The 24,436-nt window shown below is 39.0% G+C and overlaps 1 protein-coding gene across 3 annotated transcripts; it reads right to left on the minus strand.

Moving 5' to 3' along the window:
• Positions 1 to 926: 926 nt before the first annotated feature.
• Positions 927 to 23,810, minus strand: LOC114409416 (alpha-glucosidase 2). 3 transcript variants are annotated; one of them, XM_028372868.1, is made up of 23 exons: positions 23,577 to 23,810; positions 22,932 to 23,214; positions 22,688 to 22,756; positions 22,468 to 22,605; positions 22,252 to 22,369; positions 21,635 to 21,717; positions 20,914 to 21,009; positions 20,493 to 20,661; positions 20,252 to 20,394; positions 20,041 to 20,127; positions 19,639 to 19,824; positions 19,199 to 19,366; positions 12,356 to 12,476; positions 12,173 to 12,242; positions 5,285 to 5,372; positions 5,047 to 5,167; positions 4,505 to 4,698; positions 4,273 to 4,381; positions 3,647 to 3,802; positions 3,395 to 3,497; positions 3,069 to 3,224; positions 1,905 to 2,050; positions 927 to 1,236 (listed from the first exon to the last, which is right to left on the minus strand). In XM_028372868.1, exons 1-23 carry the CDS (start codon positions 23,735 to 23,737, stop codon positions 1,043 to 1,045), a joined length of 3,159 nt encoding a protein of 1,052 aa, XP_028228669.1. In that variant the 5' UTR covers positions 23,738 to 23,810; the 3' UTR covers positions 927 to 1,042. The 3 variants fall into 3 exon arrangements, with proteins under 3 accessions (XP_028228669.1, XP_028228668.1, XP_028228671.1); XM_028372867.1 differs by having other exon boundaries at positions 22,932 to 23,217; positions 23,577 to 23,808; XM_028372870.1 differs by lacking the exon at positions 23,577 to 23,810 and adding an exon at positions 23,321 to 23,523 and having other exon boundaries at positions 22,932 to 23,217.
• Positions 23,811 to 24,436: the final 626 nt, after the last annotated feature.

Raw genomic sequence — 24,436 nt, forward strand, 5'->3', positions numbered from 1 at the left:
TACATAATAAATTTTATGATAATTAATTTTGATCTAATAATTAATTTATTTATATATATTATTTGTAAATAAAAATCATATATTTAATAAAAAATTATATATGTAAAAAATACATTATTAACATAAATTATTTTTTGTCTTTATTAAAATTAATTTTGATCTAATAGTATATTTTTTTTACATATATAAATTTTAAATAAAAATAATAGGTTTAGTAAAAATTTATATATGTAAAAAAATAAATTATTAACATAATCTACTGATATATATTTTGATCTTATTAGAATTAATTTAGGTTTCTATTTAAAATTTATATATGTAAAAAATACATTATTAGATCAAAATTAATTATAATAAAGTCAAAAAATACATTAGTAAATTTATGTTAATAATATATTTTTTACATATATAATTTTTAATTAAACTTATAATTTTTAGTTACAATTTATATATGTAAAAAAATTAATTGTCACAATTTATTATGTAAATTTACATGTGTATTAAATATACATTTAAAATTTAATGTTATATATAACATTAATTATTTTATAATATAATTGGCCTATTAAGTCAGTTGGTTAGAGCATTTTGGTCATTAATTTTAAATTAATTCGTAAAACATTTTTGAAATTTTTTTAAAAAAATATCATGAGTCATTTACAGATCGTCAATCCGTAAGCCCAATACAGATTGCGAATCTGTAAGTCTATTACAGATTGACAATCTATAATGAGCTTACGGATTGCCGAGATTACAGATTGGCAATCTGTAATAGGCTTAACGGATTTGCAATCCGTATAGCTTTATGGAAGGACAATTTTGAAATTGTCCATCTTGTGTTGGGTGTACCAACAATTTAATTGGTGCACAAGGCAATGCCCTTTGCTGTTTAATAAAAGTCCAACCAAACAGAATAGACATTTAGGTGAAAAGGAAGAAGGAAACAACACTGAAATTTTTATGCATAGATTTTAGGTGCAGGTTTTGTAACAGCACTACACTGTTTCGAACATTCTAGATACATTGATGATCAGTTAAATTATTATGAAATTCCTATAACCTCGTACTGATGGGAAATTCTGAGAGGGGATTGCTCTGAAACAGGCCTACTCTGGGACCAAAGCTCCAGGTTGACAGTGCCACAATCCCAGTGAACAAGACACTTGAATACCTCACTAACACTAAATCGGTTCACCAGTGCCAAGCCAAGACATTTATCAACCAGCCTCCATTCGCCTGAAATGAAATTACAATTAAAATTTTTACAGGGAACACTATAATCAGCTGTCCAGATTCACAAGATTGACATGAAAATTAAACTACAAAATGAAAACAGTAAAGAAAACATAAATTCTTCCACAGCCACCTATAAGAACATTGGTTTTTAAAATGGATGTTGGATTTATTTTTTTTTCCATCGGTTGGGGAGTAGGAAAAGATGGGATGTGGAAGAAAAGCACGTGGAAGAATAGGTCCCTGCTGCCATGCCTACATTTTGGTTTTGGTCATTACACTAGGACTATTTCTTAGTAGTTTTGAAACTATAGGAACTCAACCAAATGTTTAAAGTATGGAGACCAAAACCAAAATTGAGAAAAATGATAGAAACTAAAAATGTATATAGACCTAAAATCTCTGAACATAAACTCATACTGAAATCCCAGAGTCAGTTTCATCTTTAAAGCTAAAACACAAGCCAGCATGCCAGTTAGATCTCTTCATTTTTATATTTCAAATTTATATGTTTGGTTGTGGTGAATGCATTTTGGGAAAATAATGTATTCACCATCGCCAAACATATAAATTTATTCTTCTATCATACTTACTCATTTATTCATCCCAGTAGAGTTCCCACATTTCATGTGGGTAGTAACAAGATAGGAAAAAGATAAAACGAACATTACCATTAGGAATGAGGTCTCCTTCAAAGAATTGCTCCATACCATCAGGAAAGACTTCATGCTTCGATCCATCCATTGAAGTAAATGAAACAAAAGATTCTGATGGATGCAAAACACTAAAGGTTGGGTGAACTCTTAAGCAAACCAACCTACAGAACACACAAAGGAGAGTAGAAATCAGCACATCTGAATAGACAACTGACAAAAACATTCAGTAGTGAAAATAACAGAAAAGAAGGATAAATTGTTGATTAATGTCTCAACTTTCCACTAGGATCCTCATGCACAACATAGTGATAAACACAAGAAAATGTCACAAAAAGTAAATAGTCTTTTAATTGACATATACAATGCATGTTTGGGTTCAGATGATTGATGAATATTAATCAAGTGAGTAAAACAAATTGTTTTAGAAGTATAATATAAAAATCATTCCCGTGTTTTCACCTAACAACTTAAGCTTTTGTAGAGTTAGTTCATGACAAGGTATCAAAGCCTCTATGACCACAGTTGATAAAAATTGAATCCTTGTTATCCCCGTTCTTCTAACAAAAAAGTTCAACATCAGCACAAGTAGGCCTATGCATTATCAAGACTTCAAGCCCAAAGGCTTCTTGTGTGAGAGCCCAAGCTTTTAGGAGAGTTAGTTCATGTAATTTTGAAAGAATGATAAGTAGCAAGAATATTCACCCAAAAATCATTTTGAGAGAATAAATTATTTGGAAATGGTTAGTAAAGTTACTTTTGAGTGTGAAATTGTCAAAAAACAAATAAATTGATTTTTATTATCATTAAACTTATATGTAACAACCAATTGGTAAAATCTGTCAAGTTGAAAAACAATAAATAAATGTTATTCCTGGTAGATTAACATTTGGGACCAAAACTAATTTTGGACTTGCCAGCCAAACATTTCAAAATGTGTCCAAGAATACATTTCTAAGTGGAAGTGTATAGAGGCACTCAGTAACCAAACACACTTAACCCCCATGATCCAACACTGCAGGCTATAGCAAGAGAAGTGCCAATCACCTTATTAATAAATCAGAGTTGGAGATCCCCCAAAGATGAAATTAACTTTATATATATATATATATATATATATTATCACAGAGAGAGATAATGAGAATATTGTAAGGATACAAGAGGGGAAGCTTCAGATATAACCTTGAGAACCCTCCAGAACCAGCTCCAACACTTCGTGCTATTATACTAGAGTCTATCTGGATGGCATTGGGAACATTCTTTGGAACATAGATATGACGTTTAAGAACCAATCCCCCACCAATATCACCCTCTAACACCACAAGCCCTGGTTCTCGACTGAAATAAAATTGTCACAAAATACATGTTGAATACCAAAATGAAAAATGAGGGTGGAACAAGAATCAACTGCATGCTATGAAAAAGTATATACAAGGATCAAATTGGCCTTCGGTGACATCTTGACAAAAAGTTTCCTCAGTGAAATCATGAAATACAAAGGAACTTACTCAATGACAGAATATTCCTCAGAACACCCAGCAGAACGATACTCCATACCACTATACTCCTCATACCCATTTATCTCAATCCTACTATGCAGCCATTGTGTTCCTGAAAAAAATTGTTTATTATCATGAACATTGTAAAGCATATTATAAACAATACAAATTATTTAATCAATGTGTCACAGGGAAAAACACAAGCTACTTGTACATTTCCAATAAACAAATTAAATATATTGCGAATTATGATCAACGTACCTGAAGGAATGTGTGTCATGGACATGATTCTACCCCCAATCCAGGGAACAACTTTAAGATTCCACTCACCATTTTTCAGTTCAATGGGAGTTCTTGAAAGCTCTGTTCCCTTGGGTCCAGAAACCTCTTCTACATCAGGAATTGGAGTTGCATTTTCTGCCAAAAAATAAATAGCAGAAAGTAGCACACCTTGATATAGAATTGGAATTTCTAGGATCCTTGAATGCATGTTAGATACTATTCAGATGTAAAATACAACATAATTTTGCAGAATAAAACCACAAGTCCACCTCCACTCTACTCATGAACAGGACAGGAGAACTAAAACCAATGCAAAAAACTCAATTCAGACAGTTCCCTACAGAGGGCAAAGAAACCATATGGAAGATAATAAAGACATGGAAACTACAGCATAGAAATAGTAAGGTCAGTATCCAAACCAAGAAACATCTTCAAAAATTGACATATTAGGTCTTAAAAGCATGATTGTCTTCAAGAAATACACAAAACTACAAAGCACTATACTAAAGAATAAATGTAGCATTGTCAGAGAAAATGATGGTCAACAAAATATCATATAAATTAATATTCATAAACCAGTCAAGTAAAATATTTGAAGAAAATACCCAAACGGTCCTTGTAATTCTTCTCACTAGTAGATACTAGCTTCAACACCTCATCTTCCGAAGGCAAAATTAGTTGCAGAACTTCTCCATCAGTTCCCCATGTATCAAGCTGTTTAAAAAACAAAAAAAAAAATATAAATATCAAGATCAAGTATCCAGTAAAGGATGGAATCAAGCAGTTACAGTTTCTTTATGTCAAGTTTCAAACTCTTTGTAGTTTCATCTCACATACCATTGCACCCCCACCCAGCAATAATTGAATATGCAAGCGGCGTTTAGGTCTTTCCCATGATCCATCAGTTTTGTGGACACTCACTGTAACAACTGATGATTTAAGTTCAGCCACATAATGTGTTAATAAATAACTGCCTTTTGTGAATTCATATCCATCACCATCATCCTCAAATAGAACACCTTCAGCTTTCCCTGTCAATCATGAAGGGTGCATTTGGGTAAAGAACTTAATCAAACACTAGTTCAACAAGTTCTTATCATGTAAGGGCTTATGCCATAAATTTAACCATATTTCATAGTTAAAAAGAGTTTGTTTTGATAAATTGTGCCGAGAAGCTTATCAAAATAAGCTAAGAACATATAGGAGTCATAAATTGTTTTCATAAGCTCAAATTAGCTCCCCATAATTTCTTTCAAACCAAACACCCCGTAAATCTTATCCATACAGCCTTTAACAGCAAGGTGTTAATCTTAAGAGTAAAAACCTTAGCAAGATAGTTGTACAAGCATGCCAAGGGAAAATTGAATGCATTGACTTACCATGTTCATCTAAAGCCACAAAAAGAGTCAAGTCATCTGAAGGATTAGCCTCTCCAACATGCTGATGAGGGAGGCCCACGGGAATAATTGAGCCACCTTTTAAGTATAAAGCTGGCAAATCCTGACAAGCCCCAGACAAAACAAAAAACAAAGGAAAGCAAATAATTTTTTTTTTGACAGAAAATAAATTAAAATAGTACTAAAAAAAATGCAAACAAAAGAGCAGTAAAAAAAATACCGGATGTGCATCGTCGAAATCAAAATTCAACCATATCCCCTTAGGCAAAGTAATCTCCAACTTATCCAACCCCTGTCTACGTAAGGTGCTGATCAAGATACAAATAACATGTTAAATCAGCACAAATTGTACAGCAATGTATTATACAGCTTTCTATAAAACTTAACGTATAATTAAACTTGAGAGCTGCTACCAAAAAAAGCGGAGACCCGAAGACCACAAATACTTATAAATATGAATTGTTAATGAATAAGAGAAAACATTAGACATTATGAATTATTAACATATACATTTAATAATGCAAAATGGACATGGTCAGATAAAGGTCAAATGAGGAATCAACTCAAATTCAAAGAACTGCAGACACAAACACAAAAGGAGCAGATAGCAGTAATTAATATCCATAAACAGACACAGTATACCAAGCCTCAACTCAACAAAGAATAGATAAGCTAGGCTTTAGATTACAATCATTTATTTTTGTTTCTCTACTACAAAAGTGTACCATTCCTATATCCATATTGTTAATGAATTCAATGTTTTCAGCTTATTTAAAAAATGGAGGAACATAACAGGGGATTTACCATGATCTGATCTAATTTTTTTTAACAAATTGGAAAAGAAAAATGCAACTTTTTTTATCATTCACCCTTTCTTGATGACTAAAGGATATATCAAATTTGTAGTCAGCATGCATAGAAGAATGAGGAGGAATATTGTCATGTCATACAGAGAGAGAAAAGGTGGGTGGGAGAGTGCTAGGAATAGAGTGAGGAGAACAGAGAGAGACAGAGCGGGGTTCCACAACCATTCACGACTGACAAACGACGGAGACAAGGGGGATAAACAGCAAGGCAACAGACGAGTAAACTGGCGAGACAGGAACGACATAACGACTTATTATTTCACGCGATTTTCTGATGATGTTTCGGAGTTGGAGCTTTGGCACCATTTCAAGAAATGGGGCGACGTGAGGGAGATTTTCGTACCCAAGATAAAAAACAGAAATGGAAGACGATTTGGCTTCGCTAGATTCAAAGGTGTGAGAGACGAGCACCATCTAGCCAGGCAGCTGGACCAAATTGTCATTGGAGGGCTTAAGCTGTATGTCAACATCCCCAAATATGGGAGAGACACCAAGGGGAAAGAAGTGGTACGACCAGAACCAACTAACAATCAGCACCACACAGCAAGACATGGGGGAGAACACTGCCTACCTAAAGTTTCGACATCGTACGCGGAAGTGGTGGTTCGAAACAAGCACTCCGGCGATCATGGGAAAGAAACAACCAGGGGGAATCATAATCGTGCTCTGTCACGATCGTCGGTATCTATCGACATTCCACTGGAAGATAAGAAATGGTTCAGTGGAGCTTGGGTTGGCCGTTTGAAAAACCTGGTCTGGTTTGATAAGCTTGAGGAAGACCCACTATGGGATTTCGGAGCAAATATAACCCCGAAATACCTAGGGGATGACATGGTGCTACTTCTTGGTCTTTCGGATGACAGAGCTGAACAAATGAAGCAGGAGACGATGGAGGGAGTAGAATCAATGTTCTATTCCATGGAAAAGTGGAGTCCGAAGATGCGAGCGGGTCAAAGGTTAACTTGGGTTCAATGTTGGGGCATTCCAATTATAGCGTGGGAGAAGAGATATATTCAGCAAATCGTGGCAGTCATGGGGGACGTGGTGGACGTTGATGATGATGTTGATGAATCTCGAAGGGTGGACAGAGCTAGGGTGCTCATTCGCACCACATGGAGCCCCGGCATACAACACACAGTATATGTTAACATAGGAGGGGAAGAATACACGGTGCATGTGGTGGAGGAAATCCAAAGAGGTATCGAAAGCTGCACCTGCCGGCGAAGGAGGGACACCTGGTCGTCGGAGGAGATCGATTCCGACGATAGTTGTTTTGACACACCGACGGCGGTTTCATCACCTATGCCACTCGACGACGCCGGCAACTTTCGATGCCCGAGGTCACGAAACATGGCGGACCTCAGCCTACAATCAACCGCGCAAATTGCTGGGCCCGACGGAGCAAGGACCGACGACATACCCATTGGTTCCTCTGGGTTCGTTAACCCTCTGGATAATCACTTGGACCAGAGGATAATTCCCGATTCTCAGGCATGCAGCAGAACGGATACCTGTGCCCTGAAAAGTGATGATGACGCGGTAAGTTTGGGACCATTGACAAACAGCAGCAACCAAAATTTCAAAATGAAAAACCAGAAGCAGAAGGAAAAGGAGTGCGGTGGAAGCAGGGAGCATTTCGAGGAGGATGAGGGCTTGCACAAAAAAGGTAATATTGAAGGGGGCAGGGCAGTAGCGGTGGAAGAGGATCAAAGTTATGCACGTGACAGACATGTGGAAGCTGGTGTGGATATTAATGTGCTGGGCCCTTCTAGTCACACCCCCAAAAATGCCAAGCCCATCCCTAACAGCAGCCCAAACAGAACAATATCTATACCAACCAATAACTGGAAGGTATATTCACGCTTAAGGGGGTACAAAAGACGAATTCAGACGGGTAGTTTAAATGAGGCCCATCAGGATTCAGTAAAACAACTAAACCATTCAGCCACACAACAACTTCAAGCTTTCGAGAAGGCCAATAATACCCCTCCCTGCAAGGATCAGATAAACCACAGAAAGCTAAACGATGAACATCAAAGTGGTCAAGGCATGCATGATGAGGAGGCCGAAAAAACTGAGAAGACTCAGATGCAGGAGGCAGCAGATATCTTGAACTTGGCTAATGAGTTGGGGGCAACATGGGGGTCAAACAGCAAGGAGATCATAAACAAAATTAAAGATATGGAGGAAAGAGATGTTAAAGAGGCGGAGAGATTGGGTATAAGAAGAACTACCCCATGAATATTATTTCTTACAATGTAAGGGGTCTAGGGAGGGGGGTGAAGTGGGCTGCTATAAGGAGAATGGTTAGGAAGGAACAAACTGATATGCTATGTATTCAAGAAACAAAGAAGGAGAATTGTGACAAGAGCTTATGTCGAGCTTTGTGGGGTGATATCGACGTCCAATGGGAAATGCAACCAGCTTCTAACACAGCTGGTGGGATTTTAGTGTTATGGAATGAAAAAGCTTTCAAGCTTCAAAGTAAAGTCATTGGCACAGTTTTCATTATGCTGTCTGGTCAATGGATAAAGGAGAATCAACAAGTTCACATTGTCACTGTTTACTCACCATGTGATATTCAGAATAAGAGAACTCTATGGGGCAACATCAAGCAGCTGAAGTCTTCAGTCAACGGGGGTTTGTGGTGCATTTTAGGCAACTTCAATAATGTCAGAGACCCAGCTGAGAGGCTTGGGAACAGCCATAGTTTGGAGAGGGACAGCAGCATAAAGGAATTTAACGATTGGATTGCAGAATTGGAATTGGAGGATGCACCATGGCGGGGAAGAAAATTTACTTGGTACAGACCGAATGGATCTGCAAAAAGCAAGCTTGACAGATTCTTAATTTCCTCAGAATGGTCCAGCATATGGCCTGCAACCACTCAGGTCACTCTAGATAGGAATTTCTCAGATCATTGCCCGATCATGCTCAGATCTAAATGCATAGATTGGGGACCCAAACCATTTAGGGTCCTTGATAGCTGGCTGCTGGACAGATCATTAACCAGAATCGTGCAAGAATGCTGGTCTTCTTCTCAACACAGTGGGTGGGGGGGATATGTTCTCAAAGAAAAAATAAAGAGCCTCAAAAGTAGGCTGAAAGTTTGGAACAAGGAGCATTTTGGGGATACTCACAAGAAGGTTAAACAGTTGCAGGATCAGCTCAACAAATTAGAAGTGGAAACCATGGACAGACAGTTATCTACACAGGAGGTGACATCTAAGAAGCAGCTGCAAGAAGCTTTGTGGGTGGCTGCCCAATCCCATGAGATATTACTAAGACAGAAGTCCAGATCCAGATGGATCAAAGAAGGAGATTGTAACTCAAGGTATTTCCACTTGTTGATGAATTCGGCGCGAAGAAACAATCTGCTGAAAGGAGTTATGATTGATGGTATGTGGGTTGATGAACCTCAAAAGGTGAAGGAGGCAGTTAGAGAGTACTTTTTACAAAGATTTCAAGAGACTGAGACCTGTAGACCATCTCTTGATGGAATCCAATTCCAGTCACTTAATTATCACCAAAATGAGATGTTGACAGCAAGATTTCAGGAGATGGAGGTAAAGGTCGCTGTTTGGGAGTGTGGGAGCGAAAAAAGCCCAGGTCCTGATGGGCTGAATTTCAAGTTTATTAAGAAGTTCTGGGAGATCATGAAGCCGGACATCCTCCGTTTCCTTGATGAGTTTTATGTAAATGGTATATTCCCAAAGGGTTCTAATGCATCTTTCATAGCATTAATCCCTAAGGTGGATGATCCACAGGGACTAGCGGATTACAGACCCATTTCTTTAATTGGCTGCATCTATAAGATTGTTAGTAAGCTCTTGGCCAACAGACTGAAGAAGGTGGTGGCGCACATTATAGATGAAAGACAATCTGCCTTCATACAAGGCAGGCACATATTACATGGTGTTTTAATTGCAAATGAGGTGGTGGAGGAAGCTAAGAGAACAGAAAAACCGTGCATTGTCTTCAAAGTAGACTATGAGAAGGCCTATGATTCAGTGTCATGGAATTTCCTTTTATACATGATGAGAAGGATGGGCTTCTGTCCCAGATGGATTAGATGGATTGAGGGATGCCTTTCATCTGCGACCATATCAGTCTTGGTAAATGGGAGCCCCACGGCTGAATTTACCCCCAAAAGGGGTCTAAGACAAGGAGATCCTTTGGCACCCCTCTTATTCAATATTGTCGCTGAAGGTATAAATGGTTTGATGAGAGAAGCTATTCAGAAAAGAATGTATACAGCCTATCCGGTTGGGAGAGACAAAGTGGACATTAGCATTTTACAATATGCGGATGACACCATTTTTTTTGGTGAGGCGTCTATGGAGAACATAAGGGTGATCAAAGCCATCTTGAGGACCTTTGAATTGGTGTCAGGTCTCAAAATAAACTTTGCCAAAAGCAAATTTGGATCTATCGGTATGTCGGAGCCGTGGAAGCAAAATGCAGCCAGCTACTTGAATTGTAGCCTGCTGTCCATCCCTTTTGTTTACTTGGGGATGCCCATTGGGGCAAACCCTAGGAGATGTCAGTTGTGGGACCCACTAATCTATAAGTGTGAGAGGAAGCTAGCAAAGTGGAAACAAAGACACATATCGTTTGGGGGGAGAGTCACCCTTATAAAATCAATCCTAACCTCTATTCCGATTTATTTCCTTTCTTTTTTCAGGGTACCCGCAAGGGTGGTGGACAAATTGGTGCGTATACAACGTAGATTCCTTTGGGGCGGTGGAGATGTTCACAACAAGATTGCGTGGGTTAATTGGGAGACGGTTTGCCTTCCTAAAGAAAGGGGCGGGTTGGGAATCAAGGACATCAACAAATTTAACTTGGCACTGCTTGGTAAATGGAAGTGGGAGTTATTCCAGCACCATGGAGATTTATGGGTTAAGGTTCTAGAATCGAAATATGGGGGTTGGAGGGGTTTGGATGCAGCAAGTGATAATACCGCTTCCATATGGTGGAGGGACATAAAACTAGCTCTACACCATCCGCAACACCAATCTGTTTTTCAGGAAGGAATAGTTTGGAAGGTGGGAAGTGGAGACAAAATAAAGTTTTGGGAGGATAGATGGCTTGATGGTGAGACAACCTTGCTGGCAAAATACCCTAGGTTATATCTCAATTCATGCCAACAAAATCACAGAATTGAGGAGATGGGAGATTGGAAGGATATGGGTTGGGAATGGAACTTTATTTGGAGGAGGCACCTATTCGACAACGAGGTTGATATGGCTGCCAACTTTCTAGTTGAGGTGGATCGCACTCAAATTCAATTTAATAGAAGAGATGAGTGGATTTGGCTAGCAGAAGCTAGTGGCCAATACTCCACAAAAAGCGCTTATGAGGAGATGTGGGGAGCTGATACAGAAGACAGTCAGCTGCAGGAGTTCAAAGATATATGGAAGCTGAAGATACCTCCTAAAGTTGCAGTCTTTGCATGGAGATTGTTTAGGGATAGGCTGCCAACTAAGTCAAATCTGATAAGGAGGCATGTCGAAATCATCGATTCAGCTTGTCCGTTTTGCAGAAGCTTTGAGGAGGACGCTGCCCACTTGTTCCTACACTGCGATAAGATTCTGCCTCTTTGGTGGGAATCTATGTCGTGGGTCAACATCTTGGGTGCTTCTCCGCAGCACCCAAGGCAGCATTTTTCCCAACACGCCGAATCGTTGGGTAGAGGAGGTAGGGTTAATAGGTGGAATAGTTGGTGGATGGCCCTTACATGGTCAGTCTGGCAGCAGAGGAACAAGATTATTTTCTCTAATGAGACTTTTGATAGCAACAAATTATTGGAGGAAGCATTATTTATATTGTGGACATGGCTGAGGAACTTGGAGGAGAACTTTTCTACACCCTTCAGCCATTGGTCGTCAAATTTATCATCAGTTTTTGTATAATAGTGGGGGGGGGGGGGGGGGGGGGGGGGGTTAGAAATAGCTGCACTGGCAGCAATCTTCCTTTTTTTTTTTTTTTTTTTTTCTGCTCTTAGTATCTGGTTCCCATCAAGACTGATTTAAGTCTGATTCTGGAACCAGCTCACTGAGATACCATGTTTTTTGTATCCTTAGTACCTCTGGTACTTCATTATCAATATATATTACTTTTGCTGACCAAAAAAAAAATAGAAGAATGAGGAAAACCAGCCTATTTCCAGCAAAGGCATCTCTAAAAAATATAGCAGTGTTGTCTAGATTGATGATAGATAAGTAAAGAAGTAGAAGAACCTTGCATACACTAAGACTGGACCAAGCAAAAATGAATTTTCAAGTTTCCTCAGACTGGGATCTTTTGGATCTGCAAAAGAAAATCAATAAATAAAAAGATAAAAAAATTGTGATATATAGGAAGAAAGGTCAGATATCATAATAAAACCAACGACACAAGTAGTAAAGAGAACATGAACCCACCAGCAAAGAAAGTAGGGGTTGAAACTGGAGTGCCCCTTGTATGAGCAAAATAAAAAAGAGTGTAAATAAGTGGGATCAGACGGTAGCGCCTCTTCAATGCCAATCGGCAAACTTCTTCACACTATAAGTTAGAGCTGAAGTTAGAGATGCACAAAGCACCATTTCATTAAGAGAGAATTATAAGGGCTGTAAATTGTCCCATCCTCCCATTCATCACATAAATGTGTCCTTAGCCTTTTGCCAGACAGAGCTAGGTTTGCATACAAAAGAATTAAAAGTTTTTCTAATAAAGAAATATACTAGTCACACATAATATAGTCAGAAGATGCTAGCAAATATTAATAACAAATTAGCATAGTCAAAATATCTGCTGGCTGATCAGTGAGAAGAGAATGAGTGAGAGAGAGCGAGAGAGAGAGAGAGAGAGCGAGAGAGAGGGAGAGAGACGGTGGGTGGGAGAGAGTGTTACCCAGAAGAGAGCGGAGAGAGCGGGAGAGGGAGCGAGATAGGAGGGACCCACGTCTGAATGTCGACGGACAAAGGATAGGAGACCAACAACGCTACATGCGAGCTAATTGGAGAGATCACCGGAATGTTTCCTCATTTTATTTCACTCGTTTCTCTGAAGACACAACGGAGGAGGAGCTCTGGCAGCATTTCAAGAAAGCGGGTGATGTTAGGGAAATTTTTATCTCAAAGAAAAGGAACAGGAGTGGGAGAAGATATGGTTTTGTAAGATTCATTGGTGTGGATGATGTGCAAAAGCTAGAAAGGAGACTGGACAGCATTGTTCTGGGAGGGCTAAAGCTGTATGTTAACATTCCAAAATATGAAAGAAGAAGGGGAGGAGGGCAACAACCAGCAATAGGGGATCGAAACTACACTACGAGTCATGATCAGGGACGAAGAGATACTTACGAGGCAGTCACGCACACATTGATCCCGGGTCTGAAAAGTGGATCGTTTGCAGAGGTGGTGGCGCGGCAACACCAAAGAAAAACTGCAGTGATGCCGTCAACAGTTCCGTGCAACACATCAACTTCAGATGTGTCTCTCGACATTCCCATACAAGGGCTGAAATGGCTTCAGGATGCCTGGGTGGGAAGACTCAAAAAGTTAACAGCGCTGGGCAGTGTAGAGGAGGATATGCTTTGGGACTGGGGAGTGAATATCGTGCCGAAGTACATCGGCGACGACATGGTTCTTCTTCTAGGCCTTACAGAAGGCCAGGCTCGACAACTGATGGAGAGCAACAAGTCGCCGTTCTACTCTGTGGAGAGATGGAATAGGCAGGTGCGCGCGGGATCTAGACTAACATGGCTGCAATGTTGGGGAGTGCCGTTAATGGCATGGGATTCGCAAAATCTGAAGAAAATTCTGGCTGCCATAGGTGACGTTGTGGAAGTAGATGATGAAGTGGAGGAATTGCGAAAGATGAATAGGGTAAGGATCTTAGTGAAAACACCGTGGAAGCCGTTGATACAACACACAGTGAGAGTATGTATTAACGGAGAGATATTCCCGGTGTGCGTCATAGAGGAAGGTGGAAGCTATTCGCACAGCTGTCGATGCAGGTTGAGAGCGACGTACAGCTCATCGGAGGACATCTGCTCGGAGGAAAGTGAGCTGAGACCGCTGCCGGAGTCTACCCAGTCGTGGATAAATGCCGGGAGCCAATATGCGGTGGTGTCGGAGGAGTGGAGAGACATGGCGGAGGAGCAAAAGCCGGCGGAAGAAGGTGACATGCAAGGGGAGGGAGAACAGAACTACCATCAGGTATTACCTGTTGGTTGCGAGCCACAGGGGGACCCGCTGGTCATCTCTTCAGACCAGGGGACAAAGGTCAGGAGCCGTTGTAGCGACGACGAGGTAAGCCCAGACACAAACGCAAGTCAAAATGGTGCGGTTGCAGAGACCAGAGATGCAGGCGAGGTACCAGACAGATCCGAATTAAGAATTGTAGGGGACAATGGGCTTCGTACCCCTGACAGGAAGAGAGGAGAGGAGCATGCAAAAGGAAAGATGAGGGCAGAGGAGAGTGGGTCAGATTTTGAAGTTGCTGAACTTAACCACACACATGCACGTGACAAGGAGCATGTGGATTTAGTTGGGCTGGTTTTACTTCCCCACACCCCCTCTATTAAAGGAACCTACCAGGGAGATAATAAAATAGAGGCCCATTCAAACCAAAAACACCCCTCCAACGTGTATGTTAGGAAAAAGTGGCGCAAAAGGCAAATTACAGAAAATGGGCTGCAGAGGAGCATGAGTGTGGTGTCGGGAAATGTATCTTCTCAACAGGGAATGACTAATGGAGGGCATAAGCAAGACAATATTCAGCAGCAGCATTCACATCAGCATGAAATGGACCAATATATGCAGCAGGAAGAATTGCAAGCTAAGGAGAATTCTAAGGAGGCAGAGATATTATGGCAGTTGGCAAAGGAATTAGGAGTAACAGGTTGGAATGACAATACAAAGCAGGTGCAGCAATTGGGTGAAATGGAACAAAGGGACATTAAAGAGTCTGAGAGATTGGGAGGGATGAGGAAGAGTCCATGAATATTATCACATATAATGCAAGAGGTCTAGGGAGGGGAGTTAAATGGCCATCAATTAGGAGAATGGTCAATAAACATCATGCTGACATGTTGTGCATACAAGAATCAAAAAAGGAGGTGCTTGATAGATCTGTGTGTCAAGCCTTATGGGGGGATTCTGAAGTTCAATGGGAAGCGCAGCCAGCAACTAACACTGCTGGAGGTATTTTATGTTTATGGAGTGACAAAGCCTTCAGATTGGAAAGGAAGACCAGTGGGGCTGGATTTTTAATGTTAGCAGGAAAGTGGATCCAGCAGGACTTACCATTGACCATAGTCAATATTTATTCCCCTTGTGATATGCATCGCAAACGTGTGTTATGGGAGTCTATTAAGGAGCTGAAAAATCACAACCCGGGAGGTTTGTGGTGCATCCTAGGGGATTTTAATAGCACCAGAAATTCTGCAGAGAGAGCTGGTACATGTCACAGGGCCTTGGAGGATGGTGGCTCTAGGGAATTCAATGCATGGATTGAAGAGCTGGAGGTAATGGAACCAGCCTGGGTGGGAAGCAAGTTCACTTGGGTTAGACCAAACGGTTTATCTAGAAGCAAGCTAGATAGGTGCCTTGTATCTGCGGAGTGGCTTACTAGATGGCCTAACACAGCTCAATACACTTTGGAGAGGAACTTCTCTGATCACTGTCCGATTTTGCTCAAATCCAGGAGTTCTGATTGGGGTCCTAAGCCTTTCAGAATAATGGATTGTTGGCTATCTGATGCTTCTTTCAAGAAAGTTGTGGAGGAAAGCTGGACATCTAACCAGCTAAGTGGTTGGGGTGGGGTAGTACTAAAAAAGAAAATAAAAGCTCTCAAGACCAGGTTGAGGGAGTGGAATAGAGATCATTTCGGGGACACACTAAAGAAATATCAAAAGATTGAACAAGAGCTAAATAAGCTGGAGGAGACCACATCCGACAGACAACTATCTCAACAGGAGATTGTAATCAGGAATCAGCTTCAGGAGGATTTATGGAGAGCGGCTCATTCCCATGAGTCGTTGCTAAGGCAAAAGGCGAGAGCCAAGTGGATCAGAGAAGGAGATTGTAACTCTAGATATTTTCACATGATGATTAATGCTCGTAGAAGACACAACTGCTTGCAAGGGTTACTGATTGAAGGCTCTTGGGTGGAAGAGCCGACAATAGTCAAAAAGGCAGTCAAGTCATTCTTTGAACAACGTTTTCAAGAAACACAGCCTAATAGACCTACACTGGATGGGATACACTTTCAGACCATCGATAGCATGCAGAATGAGATTCTGGTGGGGAGATTCCAGGAGATGGAGGTGAAAGAGGCGGTGTGGGATTGCGGGAGCGACAAGAGTCCGGGGCCAGATGGTTTGAATTTCAAATTCATCAAACAGTTTTGGCATATCTTTAAGCCTGATGTTATGCGATTTCTGGATGAATTCCATGTAAATGGAATCTTTCCAAGAGGTCTAAATGCGTCATTCATAACACTAATTCCCAAGGTCTTGGATCCGCAAGTGCTGAACGAGTATAGACCTATTTCACTGATAGGGTGCATTTATAAGATAGTTGCAAAGGTGTTGACAAATAGACTAAAGAAGGTAATGCCTCTCATTATTCATGAAAGGCAGTCAGCATTTATAGAAGGCAGACACATGCTGTATAGTGCGTTGATTGCAAATGAGGTAATAGACGAAGCCAGAAGATGCCGCAAACCTTGCTTGGTTTTCAAAGTCGACTATGAGAAGGCGTATGACTCTGTTAGCTGGAATTTTCTGATTTACATGATGCGTCGTATGGGATTTTGCACCAAGTGGATCTCGTGGATGGAAGGATGTTTAAAGTCAGCATCAGTTTCGGTGTTGGTCAATGGAAGCCCTTCAACAGAGTTCTTGCCTCAGAGAGGACTTAGGCAAGGAGACCCTCTATCACCTCTCCTATTTAATATAATTGCGGAGGCATTGAATGGAATTATGACTCAGGCGCTAGAGAAGGGGTTGTACAGGGGATTTCTGTGTGGCAAAAACAAGGTGGAAATTAGTCTCCTTCAATATGCGGACGATACTATCTTCTTTGGTGAAGCATCAATGGCAAACGTTAGAGTTATCAAAGCAATGTTGAGGGTGTTTGAGCTAGCCTCGGGCCTCAAAATCAATTTTGCCAAAAGTGGATTTGGGGATTTCGGGGCGACGGAGACATGGCAAAGTGAGGCAGCTGATTATCTCAATTGTAGCTTGTTGACACTCCCTTTCACATACCTTGGTCTTCCTATTGGAGCAAATCCGAGAAGATATCAGACATGGGATCCCATTATCTCCAAGTGTGAGAGAAAATTAGTGAAGTGGAAACAGAGAAACCTATCGTTCGGGGGGAGAGTGAGCCTTCTAAAGTCAGTGCTAACATCTATTCCTATTTTCTTTCTCTCTTTTTACAGGGTTCCTCATAAGGTGGTGGATGAGTTAGTAAGAATTCAGAGAAATTTTCTGTGGGGAGGTGACCAGCAGCAGAGGAAAATAGCTTGGGTCAAATGGGAGACAGTATGCATGTCAAAAGGAGCCGGGGGTCTGGGAGTTAAAGACATTAATTCCTTTAACTTATCTTTACTGGGTAAGTGGAACTGGAATCTATTTCAGCGACCGGGGGAGTTGTGGGCTAAGGTGCTGGACTCAAAATATGGTGGTTGGAGGGGCTTAAGTGAGGCCACAAGAGCAAAGACAGAATCTATATGGTGGAGGGATCTAAAGCTTGTGTTTCAACACCCACAACATGGTGTGCTAACCAATAATTCAACACTATGGAAGGCGGGTTGTGGGGATAGATTTAAATTTTGGGAGGATCCATGGTTGGGTGGGGAAGAATCGTTGCTAGCAAGATACCCCAGGTTGTATACCATATCTTCACAACAAAATCAGCTTATACAGCATATGGGGATCTTCAGAGATACAGGGTGGGAGTGGGATTTCAGATGGAGGAGATCGCTGTTTGATAATGAAGTAGATATGGCGGCATCTTTCCTAAGGGAGGTCGAGTGTCTAAGGATTCAGGCGCAGAAAGGTGACCAGTGGGTGTGGAAGGCAGATTCGAGTGGGCAATATACGGCCAAATCAGCTTATTGTGTTCTACGAGAGGAGATGGTTGATGGGAACCTGGATGGAGCTTTTGAGGAATTGTGGAAGCTTAAGATTCCCTTGAAAATCACGGTATTCGCTTGGAGACTCATAAGAGATAGGCTACCGACAAGGTCCAATCTGCGGAGGAGGCAAATTGAGGTAGATGATTCAACGTGCCCTTTCTGCAGATCCGAGGAGGAAAATGCATCTCATTTATTCTTTCATTGCAATAGGATATCTCCAGTTTGGTGGGAATCATGGTCGTGGGTGAATTTGCTGGGGGCTTTCCCAAAGCACCCAAGGCATCATTTTCTCTACCACATTCACGGAGCGTTAGAAGGAAAGAGGGCTAGTAGATGGAAATGGTGGTGGCTTGCGCTGACTTGGACCATTTGGAAGCAAAGAAATGACATCATATTCTCCAATGGGACATTCAACGCTAACAGATTATTAGATGATGCACTTTTTTTGTTATGGACATGGCTCACACACTTGGAGAAGGATTTCAATATACATTTCAATCAATGGTCCTCCAATATCAGAGCAGGATTTTCTAATAGTATAGGATAGCATCCTAAGGCAAACTTTGTATTATCTTTTTTCCTCAGCTTTGGTTCACTTATTGTATAGGGACCAATCCTGAGGTGACTATTGTATTTTCAGTACCTCTGGTACTCTATTAATATACTAGTATTTTTGCTGATAAAAAAAAAAACAAATTAGCATTAAAAGAACAAAATCCTGATTAGGCCAGTAGCAGAATACAACTGTAAATGCTCTAAAAAAGATTACATGATGAGTGTCATATTTATTTATGTCATCAGTCCTAGATATAATAAATGAATTATATACACACACACATCCAATGGATATCAAGTTCCATTGAAGAGGAAAAAATAGCCAGTTTTTAAAAGTAAACACAGAATAAGTTAATAACAAATGTACACCACCAGAACTTAAAGCATGAAATGGAATATGAGATTATGTCCTTTTTTATTAATCAACTAAAATTGTTATGTTGATACCAAGCTAACAATTGAGCTCAATATAGAGCCTTCATTATTTTACTCCATGTGATATAACGATAAGAAATTTCATCATAAAATTCAGATAAATGTACAGCATATAAAGAGTTAGAAAACGCAAGAATATTGATGTTAACCTCTTCCCCAAAAGACCAGGGTTCATGGTCAGTGGTGCCAGCTTCAGAATGCCCTCGGCAAAAAGGAAACAAGGAACCTACACCCATCCACCTTCCAAAAAGTCTAGGTGTTGCATTTCCAGCAAATCCACCAATATCAGGACCTGAAAGTGGCTGACCACTAAGTCCCTGAACACAAGGAAAGGAAATTATTAAGGGAAATACAACATCTATTCAAAGTGATTATTTATTGTCATTAACCAACAATCACAAGAGCTTAAACTATTAGGGAAGACAAATGAATGATTTTATATTATATCTCTAACACACCCCATACAAAGGCCTTTTTAGACCCATATTCTAAGACTTCACAAGAAACTGCAGAAGTTAATGGTGCTAAGACAACATCAAATGGCAGTATTGCTCAAGGGAAGTAGCATCCATGCGACTAAGAATCTTACCAGCTGAAGTACCATGGAGATACTCATGTGAAGATGCTCCCATGTAGAAAGATTATCTCCAGTCCATGTTGCAGCATACCTTTGGCTGCCAGAAAATCCAGCTCTCGTAAGAACAAAAGGACGCTTCTTTTCATTAGCTAGTTTCATGCCTTCATAAGTTGATCTTGCCATCAGTAGACCATAGACCTATAGTGAACAGTAATAGTAATTGACAAAACTTCGTAACTACATGGTAAGGCACCAAAACATTCAACAAATCTAAATTGATACACTAACATCAGAGAGTCAAGATGCAGTTGGTAATTGGTATCTAATTATATAATCGAAGTGCTCTATCAACAAGCTTATGATAAATAAAAGAAACGCGACTCCAAAGTCATAATAAGGGACAAAGTATATTACATTATGATAGAAAAAATGATTCTGACAACCTCCAAGTTCAGTATCTCCTCTATGAACATTGCTCTCAGGCATTGTTTTTGTTAGAACCTAGAAAAAAGAAATGGGTAAAGAAGTTGGAAATGAAACAAATCAAGATCCACAAAAAATAAGATTTGGATCAAATATTGTTTCATATTATTTGAAGAAAAGAAACCAAAGAGATTAGAATTACCTTAAAGATAGCTGGTTCGTTCATATCATTCCATATACCATCAACACCATTGGGAATGAAGTCTTTAACTAAATTTGCCCACCATGCACGAACTTTAGACTGCGTATAGTCAGGGAAGACACATGGCCCAGGCCACACCTCCCCTGAGGATATATATATGGGATAATGCATCACAGAAAGGAAAGAAGAAGGCATGAATGAAGTACAGAAATATTCAAGTAAAAAGAAAAAAAAAACTTACCAACGTAAGGAGTTCCATCTGCCTTTTGGACCCAAACATCATTTTTAGAACCACTATCGTATACAAAATAACCCTCTTCCTGCTTGATTCCAGGATCAAGCATCCAAATAGCTTTAAAACCACTATAATGGAGATCTTTCACTAAAGACATGGGATCTCGAAAATGCTCCTGAAAGATCAGACACTACTTACTTATCTAAACAAAAGTATATTGTTTAGACATTAAAATGGCCAACAAAAAAATTAACTAAGCTTTTTTCAAATTACCAGTGCAGGCTGGATAGCTAATGTGATTAAGCCAATAAAACAAATTTACATTATACAAACTATGCAATACATAACTTTAATTTATGAGACACAAGCTACATGTACTATAAATAAACTGATAAATGATTCTTTTCCTAGGTGTAAAAAAACCTGCCTTGTCAAAGGTGAAACAACGAAAACCATCCATGTAATCGATATCCATCCACACCACATCACAAGGTATGCTCTTTTTCCGGAATGTTTTTGCAACCTGCAAATTTTAATTGTTAACAAGTCAAGACAAAACATGCTTCTAAAAAATTAATACCCAAAAAAGTTAGAATATACAAAACAAAGTTGATAGCGATGCAGAAATCGTAAACTTTTAGGTACGCTGAATGTTAACATATAACCATAATTTATCTGGTAGCATGAAAATTTTGGAAACCCATGTTTAGTATGAGAGCTGAAAGTTATTAAAGATTTCCTGGAGGGTGTAATGTCTACATTTTGCAATGAATAAGGATTTTCATATTCATTTACAAACACATTATTTAAACTGTGTTTATATGCTTAAGATTCCCAGGCATCTTGGATTCCAATATTTATTGAATGGTATGCCCAATAATGAAGAAGTTTGATATACTGCCAAAGGCATATTATCATCCCATCCAAAAACCCCAGATATTTAACATATTAAAAACAGATACACCAAACAGAACTTTAAAGGATTTCATTTTTTTCTTAACCAAAAAGATAGTAAAAGCAAAAAGACTATAGCAAAACAGTCAGAACTTGGAACACATGTCATATTCAGATTCTACAGCGTTCTACATATATGAATGCAAGTATGCAACTAATTCCAGAGTCATCACAGTAGAGAAAAAACCAAGAACCTCCAGAACTCTCTGGTCAGATAAATAACTCCAACGGCATTGGTGATAGCCTAATGACCATTTTGGGGGCATAAATACAGTTCCTGACAAAGGAAAAAAAATGTAAGGAGGAGTTTTAAAATGAAATGATGAAGCTGGAAAGTGTTGTAAGATTATAGAATAATGTTCACATCCTAACATATACATGAAATTTTAATTTAAAAAGGAGCTCTTATTGAAACTTGTACAAAAGTTATAGTTATTAGTTATAATAGTAAATTCACATCGCATGCTTTATCAATGTTATCGATAATGCCTTTATTTTTAGATATAAATTTCATTAGCTCCTATAATAATAAAAGCACACTATACATATTACAAATGTGTATGCACACACATAACAAATTAACATGTAGCATATGAAATCATATTTTGTGTGTGTTAACAATAGGTACAAGGTTCTTGTATAGATATGGACTACTCTCCTTAAGTAATGACAGACTTCAGTTTTTCCAAACAAAATAATTGCATAAAATCTTATGTTGAATCCCTCAACAAAAATGAAGAGGCATAATTGCCATGGAGATGCATAATTATCATTTCTTTCTAAGGAATCATTTTTTTAATCAGAAAATTACCAATTGCTTTTGATAGAGATATCAACACTGCCGTGGGTGAAGCAAAAGGACCAAATGTAATGACAGGATATGAGGATGGAGCAACAAACTGTATTGTGGATTCTTTCCTCAGATCAATCTGCTTATGAACAAAACAAATGACCATCAAACAGATTAATATAACAGCATAGACATCTCTACAAGGTTATAGATGAGAAAAAGCCAATTTTCCAGCACCTCACAGCGCCTTGTCGTGTCAGCAAGGATTCCTAGTGCCTCGCCATTAGGAAGAACTGCTAACACCCATGGATGTGATTGGTACAAGGATGTAGTTCCAGGTCCATAACCCCATGCATCTGTGTTCCATGTGAAAACCTGCAAATGAAATTTAACTGATCAGCACCCAGATAATAAATAAATCTTTTTAAAAAGACAAAATTCCATAAGATTGACTTACCCTTTTGCCCGTCCTCTCTAGCTCTCCGCTAGCTTCTCCAGTTCCATAAAGGGAGGTACCTACAGGAAGCTGGTTCAGAAACAAATTCAATCAATTTCTGAAGGCCTGGGAAATGGCATGAGCAGTGAATTATGCCAGGAAACAAAGTCAATAAACAAACACTCCTTAATTTAAAGATAATCAACATTTTTAAGATGACAACCAAAAGATCTGATGCCAGAAGCAAATAAAGTAAGTAACTGACCTCAAGTTTGACAATCTGCTGCTCTAGAAGACACTCAAACGTAGGGGTATACAGGGGAACCTTCTGAGTAGTGATAGGCGTGTCTCTATCCTTGCTATTTACAAAAGAAATACTGGGATATGCTGCATCTCTATCATTTGCAGAACAATCAAAACGAAACACTCCATCTTCTAAAATAGGCTCAAAAATCATACTCCCTGATCTGACTTCGCTATCACGACTAGTAACTGCTTGTCCTTCATAATTAGCCATTTTGGGCACAAGCTTCTCACCAACTCCCTTTCTTCTGCATACCAAAAATTGCACTTTTGTCAACCATGCAAGTGTTCAATTCAGTCCTTGTCCAATTTAACCAAAATAGAAAAAAAAATTAAAAATCATTAACATACTTTCACTGACATGCAACGAAATTCAGAAATAACAATAATAATCAGGTAATTAAAGAATTAGTAACGAGTTCTCTCTCTTTCTCTCTCTCTCAATTCAAAGAAAATCACGTGAAATTAAATAAAAAGTCACTCGAATTTCCACAATCCAAACTCCGATTGCGGAATTAACATGCATAAACTAAAGACAACGCTGGCTTTGCAAAGAGGAATATGACAGTTCCACAGTGTGACGCGGGAGAAAGAAGAAGGAAGGAACCTGAGAGCGATTATCGGAGATGAAAATGGCACGTTCAGAAGAACACGATGGTGATGGTTTAGTGGAGACACCAAAACCGATGGAGATTGAACGGAACCAACTTTGATGACGCTGTAGCTGTGACTGCTACTACTCGGTAACACTAGCGCGTCCTCGATCATCACGTCGTGACTTTTTGGATTATATTTAATCTTTTTATTATTATTTTTTAATTACTATATTTATCATTCGCAAAGTTATTTATGTTGTGTCGTAGTGTACACTTGAGAGCGGAAGAATAAATTCCATTCGGGCATAAGCTTTATCTAGTAGCGTTGTCTGTCGAAGAAGGATTCCTTTACACAGATAATAAAGCCTCTTTTCTATTCTTTGTTTTTCTCTGTGAACAGATATTATTCCATGATTTGTTGATGTGTTAAAGATGGATGCTAAGTAAAAGGGTCTAGATATGACTGGAACTGCATTCGAATTCTTTAAAATAAAGCTTTATAGATTAAATAAAATGTTATTAAGATAAGAGACTCACTTAAAAATAGAACTTCAAAATAACAAAAATGCTGTGATTTTTTATTCATTATGTTTTAGTTTTATTTCATTTTATTATATAAGTTTTAAAGTTTTATTTTGATTCTTTTGAAAGTTTTATTTTAATTTTTTAAGTTTTAAAAGTTTCATTTTAATCATTTGTTTTTATTTCTATTAATTAGTAAATATTAATGTTCTATTAATTTTTAAATAATTAATTTAAAATAATAGTAACTAAAAATCAAAGTAAGATCCAAAATTATCACCTTGACATCAGATTTAAAGTTTTTTTATCACCATCGAGATCTAATATTTCTAATATTTATTAGTGTTGG

The sequence above is a fragment of the Glycine soja genome, chromosome 4 (genome assembly GCF_004193775.1).
Source record: "Glycine soja cultivar W05 chromosome 4, ASM419377v2, whole genome shotgun sequence".
NCBI lineage: Eukaryota > Viridiplantae > Streptophyta > Magnoliopsida > Fabales > Fabaceae > Glycine > Glycine soja.

Excerpts from the sequence above, each read along its gene's own strand:
- LOC114409416 (XM_028372867.1), bottom strand. The coding sequence starts at position 23,737 with ATGATCGAGGACGCGCTAGTGTTACCGAGTAGTAGCAGTCACAGCTAC. Across the intron at positions 5,373-12,172 it reads CCAGTCTTAGTGTATGCAAG|CACCTTACGTAGACAGGGGT; the intron begins GTTCTTCTACTT and ends TATCTTGATCAG. Across the intron at positions 4,699-5,046 it reads TGTGGCTTTAGATGAACATG|GGAAAGCTGAAGGTGTTCTA; the intron begins GTAAGTCAATGC and ends CATGATTGACAG.